The sequence below is a fragment of the Dromiciops gliroides genome, chromosome 2, assembly GCF_019393635.1.
Source record: "Dromiciops gliroides isolate mDroGli1 chromosome 2, mDroGli1.pri, whole genome shotgun sequence".
Classification (NCBI taxonomy): Eukaryota; Metazoa; Chordata; class Mammalia; order Microbiotheria; family Microbiotheriidae; genus Dromiciops; species Dromiciops gliroides.
Genome location: NC_057862.1, coordinates 117,971,928 through 117,986,841, shown reverse-complemented (window position 1 = coordinate 117,986,841; position 14,914 = coordinate 117,971,928). Strand labels below are relative to the sequence as shown.

The window sequence follows — 14,914 nt, the reverse complement described above, 5'->3', positions numbered from 1 at the left end:
TCTGTGCTAATTGCTGGACATAGAAATGAAGAAGACAAGAGGCAGACAAGACCAGCAACACAGGAGTAATGGTGACCAGAGAGAGACACTTTGATCCAGAAAGTTGTAGGAATGATGATGGGCTCTAGAGAGGAGCAGATTGACTCTCCCCTTCCAGGAATAGTGTGGCAAAGCTGATTTAATAATGCCTTTTCAGAACTGAAGAGTGGTGGTGTTAGCTCTAGCAATGGCCAGGGAATAGGTGTAATGGTCCTTTGTGAATTGATCTTGTGAATTTGATGTAATTTGTGGGCATCAGTGATTATGTCTATGAATTTAGTGGAGGAGGGTAGGGTGTTTTGTTCTTCTTACCATTAACTTAAATTTAAAAAAAAAATTTTCAGGTATGGTGTAAGTCCAGAGAACATTATCCTGTATGGTCAAAGTATTGGAACTGTTCCTACAGTAGATTTGGCATCGAGATATGAATGTGCAGCTGTAATCCTTCATTCCCCTTTGATGTCTGGTCTACGAGTGGCTTTTCCTGACACCAGGAAAACATACTGTTTTGATGCTTTTCCAAGGTAGGTAAGAATTCATAAATCAGATACTAATAAAACTAACCAACAAATATTTGGCACCAGCTATGTATGAGACACTCACTGTACAGGATACAAAGAAGTAGAAGATACTACCTCTGCCTTAAGAATCTTGTATTTTAGTTGGAAAGACAGACACTTGAGAAAACTTAAATAGAAATTATATGACAAGGTGTTAGTGTATGATTACTTGCCAAATGAGTGGTATAAATTTTAAAACTCAGCCCACTCCTCATCCCATTTATACACATGCACCAGTAGTTATGAAATGCCAGTTTGTTTGTTCATTCAGTCCAATATAGATTAAAGAAAATGTATCATCCTTATTTATGCCAATGAATAGTCCAAATGTTAAATGAAATAATGACCACATTGGTAATAGAAGATAGGAATAATTGTTAGAAGGCCTAACTTTGAATCCCCTTTTTTGCCACTTACTGTTTGACCTGAGCAAACAACTTTACCTCTTTAAGACTGGTTTTTTTTAATCTATAAAATCGGCATGCATTGCAGGATTGGTTGCTTGATAAACAGCTGTATGCTATATAATCAAAATGTGCTATTATTATGATTAATATTTATGCAGACCTCTTCTTAAACTGTTAGTTTCAACTTCTTCCTACATTTTTTTTTATCAGAATTGCCAACTAGGAGATTTTTCATCCAAGATCTCTGACCCAATGAGAACTTGATGTTATCCAGAGATATCCTGAACAATCCTAGGCCACGTTTTAATTTCAGGAGCGCTCCTTACATTCACAGTTTGTATTGTTCCGCCCATGAGGTTTTCATAGAACAGAGATAAACCACAGGGCTATTGCAGACCTGTATCCTATACCAAAGGAAATAAATACCTTACTCTCATTGTCAATTAACAAGAACAAAAAAAAGTGAATAAAATAATCTTTAAAATTTAAGGTGGCTGGGGCAGCTAGGTGGCAAAGTGGATAAAGCACAGGCCCCTAGATTCAGGAGCACCTTGAGTTCAAATCCAGGCTCAGATACTTGACATTTACTAGCTGTGTGACCCTGGCAAGTCACTTAACCCTCATTGCCCTACCAAAAACAAACAAACAAAAACCTTAAGGTGCCAGATAGTTTTCTGGAATGGTTGTTGAGTGGTTTTCATGTAGTTCAAAACTGCAATATGGTCTCTGTCCAGATTAAGAGATGCATTTTAATACTTTAAATATAGTTTTCTCCCTGGAAATTTTCAATGTTAAAGAACCATTATCCCAAGATTATGTTATAATTGAGTTAGTTATGTCAAGGTAACATGTTTAAAAACAAACAAAAAACCCTAGAATCTTATAGAACTCTGTAGTTGGTGGGCTTTTTTGAAAACTAATATATATTAATTTCTATCATTATGAGAGGAGTTATTAGAACATTGAAAGGTCATTTATTTAGTTATGTGAATATATAAGCCTCAGTTTACTTTAATCATACAATAGCAATACTTCTGGATTCAACTTTGTTGAATTTCAATTATGTATAGTTTCAATTATGTATGTATAGTTCCTAGTAGGATTGAATGAAAATTGAATGAAAAATTTGTCTGTGTAGATTTCTAACTCCAGGATGTTGTGGCTGGGAGTGCTCATAAGGCTAATATTCATTTTATATGTTATATTATGTGTTGTTGTTGATAATTAACAAGGTAGTTTTTTTTAAAAAACACATTATGTAGTATATATCTTTATGAAAAAATGTCATTAGCTATTTAAATATGAAATGACCAGTTTTTTAGTGCCTTCAAAAATTTAACTTAAAAATGTCGCTATAATAAATAATGTTTTGTTCTTGTAATGAAATGTAAGAACCTTATTCCTTTGATAAAGAATAAACAATCGAGGCAGCTAGGTGGTGCATTGGATAAAGCACCGGCCCTGGATTCAGGAGGTCCTGAGTTCAAATCCAGACTCAGCCACTTAACACTTACTAGCTGTGTGACCCTGGGCAAGTCATTTAACCCCAATTGCCCCGCCCCAAAATAAATACATAGATAAAATAAACAATTAACTTTTCAAGAGTTTTTTTTCCTACTCATACTGGAAGCTTCTGTTTCTTTCAGCAATATTAAGTAAAAATAGGCCTGTTTCTTATAAATAATGCCATAAATTTTCAATCCTCGAAAACTTCAAACCATTTAAAGTTAGATTTAATTTGCCCATTTTCTGTGTTTACTTTTGACATTTTACTTAGTGTTCCTTGCTAGCCAACATATTTAGTTCCAAATTGTTTTCTTACATCAATTTTCTGTGTGTGCATATGTGTGTCTGAATGTACACCTCTGTTTGGAAAGATGATTTTTAAATTATTTTTATTAAAATATTTATTTTTAGTTGTCTTATTAATTTTTATCTTTTTTGGGTTTAGAATAACTAGCTGTTAAATCAATTTTATATCAATTGTTTGTCCCATAGGACCTCTAGACAATTTATTCTTTATCCCACATGATTAGGTCATCATGGGTACATGGAATAAACTCAGTACTTTCTGAAATGAATAGAATTGATATCTCCAATACTTAAAATATCTACAACTTCAATTCTAGAAATTAATAGAGAATTCTAGAAAAAGAGATAAGTAAATTTTGCAAACCTACTTCCAAATTGTAGATGTGAATCTAGGGCAAATCTGGTTTTTATATGGCAATGTAACTGGTGGAGATTAGTGGACTGTTGCAACTTAAGATTTCTCAAAGTACTGTGTACAAAAGTGACCAGTTTTTTCTCAGTTTTTTGTGGGTCTTCAGACCATATGCCTCATTTTAGACAACTTTCTAGCAAATACTTTCATAGTAAGTACTGTCCACACAGATGATTCAATTAACACCTTTTTTGATAACTTTAGTGAGGCCAAAGGTGAAAAAAGTAGATTGTAATAGATTTGCTCTCTCTGCATAATGTGCAGGAGAAGGACCTATTAGGGAGTCATTCCCTGTTCTTGATGTATATAAGGTGTGATTTTGTTAATGAAACTAGTTTTGTAAAGAGTGTAGTCCCATATGAAGTAGAATTAAAATAGTCCCATTGGAAAGTTATACACTTAATTCAATGGCACTACCACTTGTCAAATCATTTCTAGAACACTTCTTTTGGGAATGTCTTTAATGCATGTGGCATATTCTTCTGAATTGTCTCAGCAAAGGCAAATTTTTACCTTTTGAAGTTGGATTTTACTTTTGAATATAGCCAAAAATCATTTGGAGCCAAGTCTGCTAAGTCAGATACACTGAATTGTTAATATACTGGGGATCTGAAATGAGGCCTCTCCACAATCGGCAGTGATTTTCTTCTGTGGTTTATAAACTAGCTTTGAAAGCAGTTCCAAAGAAGGAAGTCTAAAATTGTCTTTGTTTTTTGGTAAGTTTTGGGGGAAGCATTGTTAACATAATTGTGGGGGAATAACATTCATTTGAATGTACAAGTTATATGTAAGTTGATATGAAAGTCAGTCTTATTACTTTGTAGTCACATTGCAAAAATACAGGTATCAATAAACCCAAGATGTCACTTTATAGCTTTATTTTTCTGACAAACTTTAGAAGCTTTCAGAATAGAAAAGAAATATCTTTTGTATTGATGTTAATTTGCCAACAAAAAACAAGATATTTTCTGTATATGCATAACTAATTTCTTTTTTACTCTCTTTTACAGCATTGACAAGATATCTAAAGTAACCTCTCCAGTTTTGGTAATTCATGGTACAGAAGATGAGGTGATAGATTTTTCTCATGGTCTAGCAATGTATGAGAGATGCCCACGGGCGGTAGAACCTCTCTGGGTAGAAGGGGCAGGGCATAATGACATAGAGCTTTATGCACAGTATCTGGAAAGACTAAAACAGTTCATCTCTCATGAACTCCCCAATTCCTGAAGAAGGATACTTGATTTTACCTCATTTACTGTGAATGGAAGAATTATCTGTTTTTGCACACGCTTTAAACTGGATAGCTGTAATGGCTTTATAACTATGAAGAAATGCCCAATCTTTAGGGTATTCTAATCAAATATCTGATGAAATTTCAGTCTTTTGTATATGGAAATCAGTCTATAATGCACATAATGTGATAAACAGCTGTAACTTTTCAGCTTCATTACCTTGGAGAAAGTGGAAATGATAGCTGAACATGGGGACACTTTTCTAGTGCTATATGAAATATCCCACGATCAGTTTTCTCTTATGTCTGATCATTTAAGATTCCTTCATGCAAGACTTTTTTTTAATCCAATGTTCTCAGTATTTGGAACACTGCTTTTGTCTAACTACAGCTTCTACTTAATGGATTCTTGGCTTTGATCTAAGGGAGTAGTGTTTAATTTGTGAATTTTTTAGCTGTGGTATTGTAACTGGAAAGCTTATCAGGATGAAATTTTCTCTCTCAATAATTCTTGTTAATGTACTGATCTTTCGCCCAAACAAACCATTAAAAAGTTTCCCTTTTTTCCTAAAACATAAGAAATACATAATGGAGTTATCACGGACAGATTTTATCAACTGTAACTATATAAATATAACTGGAATATTCTTAAAGAAAAAATAATGAAACTAAATGTTTTTTTAAAGTGTAAATTTATTACTAGCAAACAGTTTTAATATTCAAATTGTCTGATTGGTCTGACAAAGAGCCATAGCAGACTTTCCTTCTGTAAAGCATTCCTTATAGACTTTTTAAAAGGATTGTACATATTTGAATTTACATTGTGCATAGTTCTTAATTGGTAATTTTCATTTAAGTCTAGTTATAACAACAAATTGCAAAATTCTTGTTTATAAATGATTGAATACATTTTGTTAATATGTTTTTATCCCTGTTTTTTTTGCTATTAAAATTTTTTATAATATTTCCAAGACAAAAAATAATTATACATTTATGTTTTGATGAATTTTGGTAGTTAAACGTTTGACTAAACTAATTTTAGTTTAGAAGTCATTTGGTTTTTAACACTGGAATGGCACAGAATATTCATCAGAAATGCAAGACATTTAAAATTGTTACACTACTCATAGGTTGGGGTTTGGGATTTTTTTTTTTGTTGTTGTTGTATGTGTTTTCCCCCAGATTTAAAGGCCTTAAATGTACTGTAAGCAAGCCTCAGAATGTTGTAAAATTTGATTGGGGTTGATTGCCACTTTGTGTACTGTTGCTTAATGCAACACAGTGGTTGTAATGGAATAAAGGATGCATGGATTGGAGCATATTGGCTTGTGTGCTTTTCTTTTATCTTTGTTTAAAAAACTAAACAGTGGACAAGGTAAGAATACATTTTGTTGGACTTGGAAAAAAAAATGTGTCAAACTTTCTTGTCTCTGTTTCTTCTGAAAAAGTCCCTTGAAGATTTTAGATTTCACTCTCAAAGATAATCTGTGATGGGCCTCTGGCCAGAAGCAGTAAAGTGCCGACCTGAAGGGACCTAACAGATAGATTGGAATAAATTTAAACACTTGGTTTTTTCCCTACTGTTCTAATCGATGCATCTAGACTGGGTTTTGCATGAGGTATAGGTGAATCTGTCTTCTTTCCAACATGCAGAAGGAGAATTACTACACACGCACGCATGCACACACACACCTGCTTCAACTTTGTGACCTAGGCTTATCTGTAATAGTCTGGGGGCAGGCCTAGAATTCCAGTTTTCAACATGTAGAAATTAATTTTCTCAAGAGAATGATGCTAGAAGGGAAATATAGGGAAGCTCTTATTCCTGTAAGGTCATGTTTATAACATCCCTTACTTAAAAAAGAAAAGAAAAGGCTTAATTTCTCATTAGTAATGTCCTTTAAGAGGCAGCTAGATGGTGCAGTGGTTAAAGCACCGGCCCTGGAGTCAGGAGGACCTGATTTCAAATCCGGCCTCAGACACTTGACACAAAAGAATAGATAGTATAATTAGACAACTAGATCTGAGAAAATAATTTTTTATTAAAGTATCAAGGTGTAAGAATTGGAACAACACCCCCTGCTGAGAGGAACGTTGTGAGAATCAGGCCTGAGAAGAAAACATGTGACTTGGCATCCGCAAAGTGACCTTTCTGGGGTTTCAAATGTCGGATTGGCGTCCGGAAGTTGTGTCTAACACCTGTGGGTCATGTCAATCAGTGCTACCAGACAATTAGCTTGGAGCTGTGTGTGTGGACAGCCCTGCTTCCTGTTTCAGAGAGGGCTTCTGGGAGAAGCCACTGAGAAGCAGTCCCTTTTCGTCTGGACTTTGGTGTGGTGGCAGAACTTCACGTGGACTGCTCGGAAAAGCAGGGGTTTCTCTCTGGCTATACTGAATAGATCTAAGCTAGGATTTTCCATGCTATAAGGAATATGTTCTCAACCTCTCTCTCTTCACTAACTTTTTTTTTTTTTTAAGTGAGGCAATTGGGGTTAAGTGACCTGCCCAGGGTCACACAGCTAGTAAGTGTTAAGTGTCTGAGGCCGGATTTGAACTCAGGTCCTCCTGACTCCAGGGCCAATGCTCTATCCACTGTGCCACCTAGCTGCCCCTCTTCACTAACTTCTAATACACTTTAATAAATACTTAAAAGCCTAAACTCTTCCTCAATTGATCAGTAAATCTTAGCTTAGTTTCTCCCCACACAGTGGGGTCAGGTCAGGCGACTACACATTAGATTTTAAACGTCACAGCTAGAATTTTAGCCTTTACAAAGGAAAGAACAAAAGATGAATTCCTATTGATTTCTTTATAGACCGAACCAAAGTAAGATTTTAAATTTTGGTAAACCTATTGATGCATTTCAGAACTAATAGAAAAACCCTCAAAACGTTTCCTTTTCAAAACATTTCACCTACTTTTTGGCTTGTGAAAGAAAAATTCAAAGCTTCTAAGCCTCTAAAATACTGGCAGAGGATAAAGAGTTTATTAAGTTTGGGATAAAAAAGAATTGAAAGGCTTTTGTTTTATTGTAATTTGTATTCATATGCCACCCCCCTCTTGTTACTTCTCTTTTTTAGTTAACTACTGACCTTATGTATACATTTCTAAAGATGAGCAAAGTAAAAATATGATATAGCAATATATTTTTTCTAGCATTTTTCAGATGAGAAGTTCAGGTCACTGTCTGTAGTTAAATGCATTTCCATTTTTCCAGATTTTTATTCTCCATAGTTGTTAGCTCTGTAAGTTGTCTTTATCCAGCCCATGACTCTACGTTAAGCTCCAGTCCCACATCATGAGCTGCTTATTACATATTGAAAACTGGTTGGCCCTTAGACCTCTCAAACTCATTGTGTCCAGTACAAAACTCATCATCTTCAGTCACTCCACAGCTCACCCTTCTTAACTTCCTTATTACTGTTGAGGGCACCACCATCCTTCCAGTCACTTTTCACAACCTCAGCATCCTCCTTGACTTCTTACAGTTACGCCACATAGCCATTCAGTTGCCAAGTCTTGTCATTTCTACCTCCAAAACATCTCTTACTTATAACCCCTTTCTTCATTCACATAGTCATTACCCTAATTCAGGCTTTCATCACTTTTTGTCCAGACCTTTGCATTAGCCTCCTAACTGGTCTCAGTTTAGTGTCTCCCCACACCAATCCATTGTCTGCACTACCAACATGATCTTCTTTTTTTTTTTTTTTTAACATTTTAATTTAAAATTTTGAATTCCAAATCCTATCCATTTCTCCCTCCCCTCCCTTCTCCCTCAGATGATAAGCAATCAGATATAGGTTATACAAGTGCAATTATGTAAAACATTCCCACAATCATTTTTTAGAAGACACAAATAAAAGGAAAAAATGAAAGTGAGAAATAGCATGTTTCAGTCTATATTTAATCAATATCACTTCTTTCTCTGGAGGCAGATAGTATACTTCATCAATAGACCTTTGGGATTGTCTTGGATCATTGTATTGTTGAGAACAGTTAAGCCATTCACAGTTCTTCATCAAACAATATTGCTGTCACTGTGCACAATCTTCTCCTAGGTCTGCTCACTTCACTATACATCAGTTCATATAAATATAATCTTCCTAAAGCCCAAATCTGACCATATATACCCCTCAATCCAATTGCTTCCTGATCAAATATAAATTCCTTTGGCATGTAAAACCTTCCTATACTTATCCATTACTAACTTTCAGATCTTCTAAAATGCTATTGCATTTCATGGTCAAATCATATTGGCCTTTTTATTCCTCACACAAATTGTTATGTCTTCCATCTCAATACCCATACATTGGCTGTCCCTCATGCCTGCAATGTACTTGTTCATCATCTCTTCCTTTTTTAACATCCATGATTTCTATCAAGATTCAGCCACACTCTAACCAGTAAGCCTTTCCTGATTCCCTTGAGAACTATCATGCTCCCTTCCAAAAGTACCTTGTATGTATATATATAGAGAGAGAGAGAGAGAGGGAGGGAGAGGGAGAGAGAGTCATTTCCAGTTGTGTTTGACTCTGTGACTGCATTTGTGGTTTTCTTGGCAAAGATCCTGGAATGGTTTACCATTCCCTTTTCCAGCTTATTTTATAAATGAGGAAACTGAGGCAAATAGGGTTAAGTAACTTGCCCAAGGTCACATAGCTACTAAGTGTCTCAGGCCAGATTTGAACTCATATCTTCCTGACTCCAGGCCCAGCACTGTATTCACTGTACCACCTAGCACTCATTCTTTCTCACTCTCCCTCCTCTAAGTACAAAGAAGACAAAGTAAAAAATGAAATAATTCCTGCCCTCAAGGAGCTTATATTCTAATTGGGGTAGGGTGTACATATGTAAGTTCAAGAGGATGGATAGATAGATGGATGGATGAATGGATCATCCATGCATGCATACATACATATGTAATGTGTACCCAGAGAATGTATACCCCTTTAAGAATGCAAAGACCTAGGACCTCAAAGTTATGGTTGTATTAATCATTTACATGTTACTGTACTCTAATCTGATTTGTTTTTCCCTGATTCCAATCCAAGATCTGTGTCACTGAAAGAGTGAATGTTGGAAGGTAAGAGGGTTGGAGAGGAAATAAGTAATTGGGTGAATTGCTATAATGGGGCATTAAGAAAATAGGATGGTATTGAAAATCATTAGGAGGAAGAAAGGTACCAAAAACAGTTGTTCCCAGTATTTAAAGATCTTGATCTAGGGCTGGATGACCATTAAAAGGGATTGAATTACTTCCTACTTTACCCTCTGTGGTAGTCCCCAATTCCTAGAATTCAGAACTCAGGCTACTATTATTGATCTTGTAGAATAATAGATTGTTAGAGCTACACAGGACCAAAGAGACTTAGTATAATCCCCTTGTTTTCATATGAATAAATAGGTCCAGAAAGACGTGACCTGTCCAATTAATGATTGTTCAGCAATATTATGACTTAAACAGGTTTTTGTGGACTAGCTTTGGGAGTCTAACCATTGTAAGATGATTTTATTGGGAAAATAAAGTTCCAAGGCTTATAAAATTATTTTTTAGAACACAGTGGGTTATGCTGATATGATATTTTAACTTCTTTAGAGAAGATCACAGATTTAGAGGTGGAAGCTTAGTGCAGCTACAGATGAGGAAACAGGACCCAAAAAAGTTTAGGTGACGAGCAAGGGATGGTGATTCAGATTGTAAGCAGCAGAGCCAGGATTTGAACGTTTAAATCCAATGTATTTTCCACTGTGCCATACTCTCTTCTCTTTGTTAAAAAATTTGAGGGAGAACTGGAAAATTCATTCAGAAGTAAAAATGAATGCAATGCTTATCCGTCCAAAAAAGGAAAAAAGCCCTTTTGTATCAAAAGAAGAGAATGGGGTGACTGTCCCTTGAAGGGGCCATCGTTATCCTCTGGGGAGTTCTGGCCTGGAGCTCTTAGCTAAAAGCCTAGGAAATATCTCTGTGTAATAGCCTTATGCTTGTTAGACACCCATAGCCCAAATAAATAAATAAGAATGCTTTTTTTTACTATCTATGAACACAAACTATTAAAGTTCAGATAGGCATACCATTCAGTGAATGGAGAAGGCACACATGTCTGAGAACAGTTCTGCAACTGTTGTTAACGAGCCAGACATCTTGAACATGCTTACCTGAGAACAATACATCTCTCCCATCTTGGAACAGGAGTTATGCAGTAACTAGAAAAGATATGCACGATGCCACTAGGCACTGGCTATTAAGATTTGGTCTCCCCGTCATTACAAACCAATGAGTCTGGGGAGAATAAAGGGAGAGGGAAATACTACTAAAGTTCAAATCAGAGCTGTTCTTTGGAACTTCACCCTTATAGGGACCAGTGGCCAAGCCTCATGTGCCTGGTGTTTGCGATTTTTCTCTCCACACATTCAGTTACAGCAAATTCTTTTACAGTGGAACTAAATGGCCACTCTAAGTCTTAAGACTATTAAGTTGCCAAGAAAATGCTGACTTTTATTGAGTTTCCTCTCCCAGCCTGGGGGGCATAGTGAAGCCCTGCAGCCAGGAACGAAACGAAATGATGAGGTGTCTGTTCTGGGCCCCTCTCCAATCAGAGGGAGGGGCCCAAGGAGTAAGGGGTACTGAGGAGGTGTGGGTTTCAGAGCTGATTTGATCTTGCAGGAAGATGAATTTCTTGGAGACAAGGGTGAAGTCCAGGTGAGCAGCCAGGTGGGAAGTATTTGAGCTAGCATTTGAACCAGGGTCTCTGATTCCAAATCAGTGCTTTTACCACTATTACCCACCAGATCTGGCTCAGATCTTGGAATTTGTAGAATGTAAGATATTAGAATATTCCCTTGGCAGGAGATAATAGAGCAAAGTAACTTTTTCTTTTTTTTTCTTAGGATTCCCTTAAGTCCTCCCAATTACAGTGAGGTTCTACGTCAGTCTTCCCCTAATAACTAATTTAAAAATTGCTCACTTAGGTCACATCTCACTGGCTTCAGACCATATTTCATCCACCATGGCCATCTTGCCATCTGCCTTCCCTGCCCATGTGTACCCTCTCCCCACCTCTTCCTCTGGCTTGAGTAATCACTAGTACCATTATTTCTGGAAATGTCATATCAATTTTTATTGTTGTTCAGTTGTTTTCAGTCATGTCTGGTCTTTGTGACCCCCATTTGGGGTTTTCTTGGCAGAGATACTGGAGTGGTGTGCCATTTCCTTCTGCTCATTTTATGGGTGAGGAAACTGAGGCAAACAGGGTTGAGGTGACTTGTCCAGGCTCACACAGCTAATAAATGTCTGAGACCAGCTTTGACTCAGGAAGAGGAGTCTTCCTAACTCCTAGACCAGTTCTCTATCCACTTTGCTACCTAGCAGCCATCATGTCAATTACTTTTTCAACAGATCAGTTCACTAACCCTGTGACTAAGATCATTAATTTATTTTTTTTTAATCTTCTCTTTGCTGGATAATATATAAAGGTCTTTCTAAGTCTCCTCTAAGTACAAAGAATACCAAGTAAAAAATGAAATAACTCCTGCCCTCAAGGAGCTTATATTCTAATTGGGGGGTAAACATATACAAGTCCACAGAGGATGGTTGGATAGATATATGTGTACATGCATGGACACATGCACATGCATGTATGGACACACATACATGCATGCATCCATACATTTCCCTTCCCTGGCTACCACTTTCCTATGTATGTAGACTTTCCCTACACAAGTTCCTTGAGAACTGGGACTGTCTGTATTCATATCCTGAAAGCTTAACACATAGTAAGTGCTTAACAAGTGCTTTTTCATTCACTCCCATTATTGTTTCCTTCTGTGTGACCTTAGACAAGTCGTGTAACTTGTATAGGTTTCATTTTCAGCTGTAACATGACACCTCTGGCTCCAAGTCCTATGATCCTCCAGGGACCATGATTATATTTACTCTGCTGTTAAATTATTCCCTATTTGTTGGGTCCTACCTCATTTATTCATGTGTTAGAGTGAAAAGATCACTAGACCTGGAATCAGGTGACATGGGCTCAACCCCTACCTCTGGCACAACCTTGTATATGACCTTGGGAAAGTCATTCACCTTGCCTTTCATCATCTGCAAGTTGAAATTGCTCAGCTGTATAGCCTCTGAGGTTCCTTCTATTTCTTAAATTCTCCACAACATGATTTGCTCCTGTAAAATGAGGATAATGATACTGGCACAGCATTGTCAAGAGAAATACACTTTACAGAAAGCTGTAGAGCACTGTACGTGACTATTGGAAGCAGACTCTTTCCTCCAGATTCTGAAATGGCCCTATAGCTGGTGAGTACTCCCTTTGTACCTGTTAGCATGGTGCCATCCCATACCATCCTTTGATTCCCAGATCAAGTAACCAGCCCTTTTACCCCTGCTCATATGTGCTTAGCATCAGGGCCCTCGCAGGTGGGCTAGGATTTAAAGTCTGGTATAGCTATGGACTGAATCATACATTTAAAATAGGAGCTGTGGAGTTTAATGACAGAGCTCGAATTAGAACTCAGGTGTCCTGACTGTTTCATAATGTTCTTTGCACTCTGAAGCTGTGCCTCTTATCTGAAGATTACCCCACTGTCACTGTCAGTAGGTCATGTACTTTGAACTGTTTTTCCAGGACTGTTGAATATACATACATGCTCTCTTGCTCAGTCAACCTTTTGCAAGTGTCCTGCACTTTCAAAACCATTGGTCAGTGTGCAAGGGAGAATACTTGCGGCTGTGGAGCAGAGCCAATGGAAGGGATGTCTGTGTCCCCAACTGGGGACAATGGAATGGGATCTTTGGAAATTACCATGCTCAGAAGATGTTGCAGTTGATAAGGTCCTCTAGGAAATCAGGCAAGAAGGAAGCTGAAAAGAAACTGGAAGACTGAAGGGCAGAGTAACCAGAAGAGATGAGAAGAGAAAGAAAAAAATAACCAGCATCATGAGGGAGAGGAAAAGAAACAATCCCACACTTAAGGGATTTCCCCCCTCACTGAAGTCTTTATACATTAAGTATATTGACCTAGAGTAGCTGTTTATGTTGCTTATCTGTTAATTAACTTGAATTTCTATTTTAAGGAGCTTGCACTCACCCTCATCCCCTTTTTTTTGTATCATGATGTTCACTTTTTGCGTGTATAATTCCAGTGAGATTCAGGGGGGAAATGGGAGTTTAATAAAATGAGGAATCTAAAACCAGATTCTAGCAACCCATATGTCACATTTAGGCATGTTACCTGTGGGATCTTATCCTAAGATTTAAAAAATATTATTTTGGCTTTTTTTCATACTTTAAAGACCATTTCTGGCATGGCTCAAGTTGAAACTATTTTCCTCTATCAAAACAAGGATAATTAATTTTTTTTCTTAAATCTTCTCTTTGCTGTAATGGATAATATATGAAGGTCTTTTCCCCATTGGAACTATTCCTGACTATACCAGTTATTCATTCATTCATTTATTCATTCATTCATTCATTTAGCCATTTATTTATGTATTCATTCATTTATTTATTTATTCATTCATTTATTCATTAATTTCCTTATTTATTCATTTAGTTAGTTAGTTACTATAATAACTTTATTCTGTGTAAGGTCAGTCAAAAAGCATTTATTTAGTGTCAGGCACTGTGCTAAGCATTGAATGAAGATACAGAGGCAAAAGACAGTCCCTGCTCTCAAGGAGTTCACAGTCTGATGGAAGAAGCAACAGTCAAAGAACTATGTACAAGCAAGCTATGGACAACAAAAATAGTGCACTGAAATAAGAAACTGGCATCAAGGAGATCAGGAAAGACTTCTCTTGAAAGGTGGGTTTTTAATTGGGACTCTAAGGAAGTCGGGGAAGCCAGGAGGCCAAGGTGAAGGAGAGCATTCCAGACATGACGGATAGACAACAAAAATGCCCAGAGTCTGGAGATGGATTGTCTTGAGGGAAGAGCAGTATGAAGGTCAGTATCACTGTATTCCAGAGAAGATGGCTGGGTGGGAAATACAAGAAGACTGGAAGGATGGGAGAGAGAAAAGTGATGAAAGGTTTTGAATGCCAAACAAAGGGTTTTATATTTGATCCTGAATGTGATAGGGAACCTCTGGAGTTTATTGAGTAAGACCAGTAACATGAGCAGATCTGTGCTTTAGGAAGATGAGTAGAACTTAGCTGCTTTGGCAGTTGAATAGGGAATGGACTTGAATGGTGAGAGACTTGTGCTAACCAGCAGGCTATTGAAATAGTTCAGGCATGAGGTTCTGAAGGTCTGCACCAGTGTTATGGCAGTGTCAGAGAAAAGAAGGGGGCATATAAGTGTTATAAATATAATATCTACAAGTCATAGTAACGTTAGGTATGGAAGGTGAGAGAGTAAGGCATTGAACATGACATTTGGATTGTGAGCCTAGGTGACTGGGAAGATAGTGGTACCCAAAAGAATAACATCACAGTT

At 37.0% G+C, this 14,914-nt stretch overlaps 1 protein-coding gene across 1 annotated transcript in view; it reads left to right on the top strand.

Annotated features, from left to right (window-relative positions):
* The window catches only part of ABHD17C (abhydrolase domain containing 17C, depalmitoylase), a 73,527-nt gene extending 67,742 nt beyond the window's left edge, over positions 1-5,785 (top strand). The window contains exons 2-3 of the mRNA XM_043988436.1: positions 384-563; positions 4,241-5,785. Coding sequence (XP_043844371.1) covers positions 384-563; positions 4,241-4,460 — 400 coding nt within the window. The 3' untranslated portion in view covers positions 4,461-5,785. The remainder of the gene's footprint in view (positions 1-383; positions 564-4,240) is intronic.
* The last annotated feature ends 9,129 nt before the right edge of the window (positions 5,786-14,914 follow it).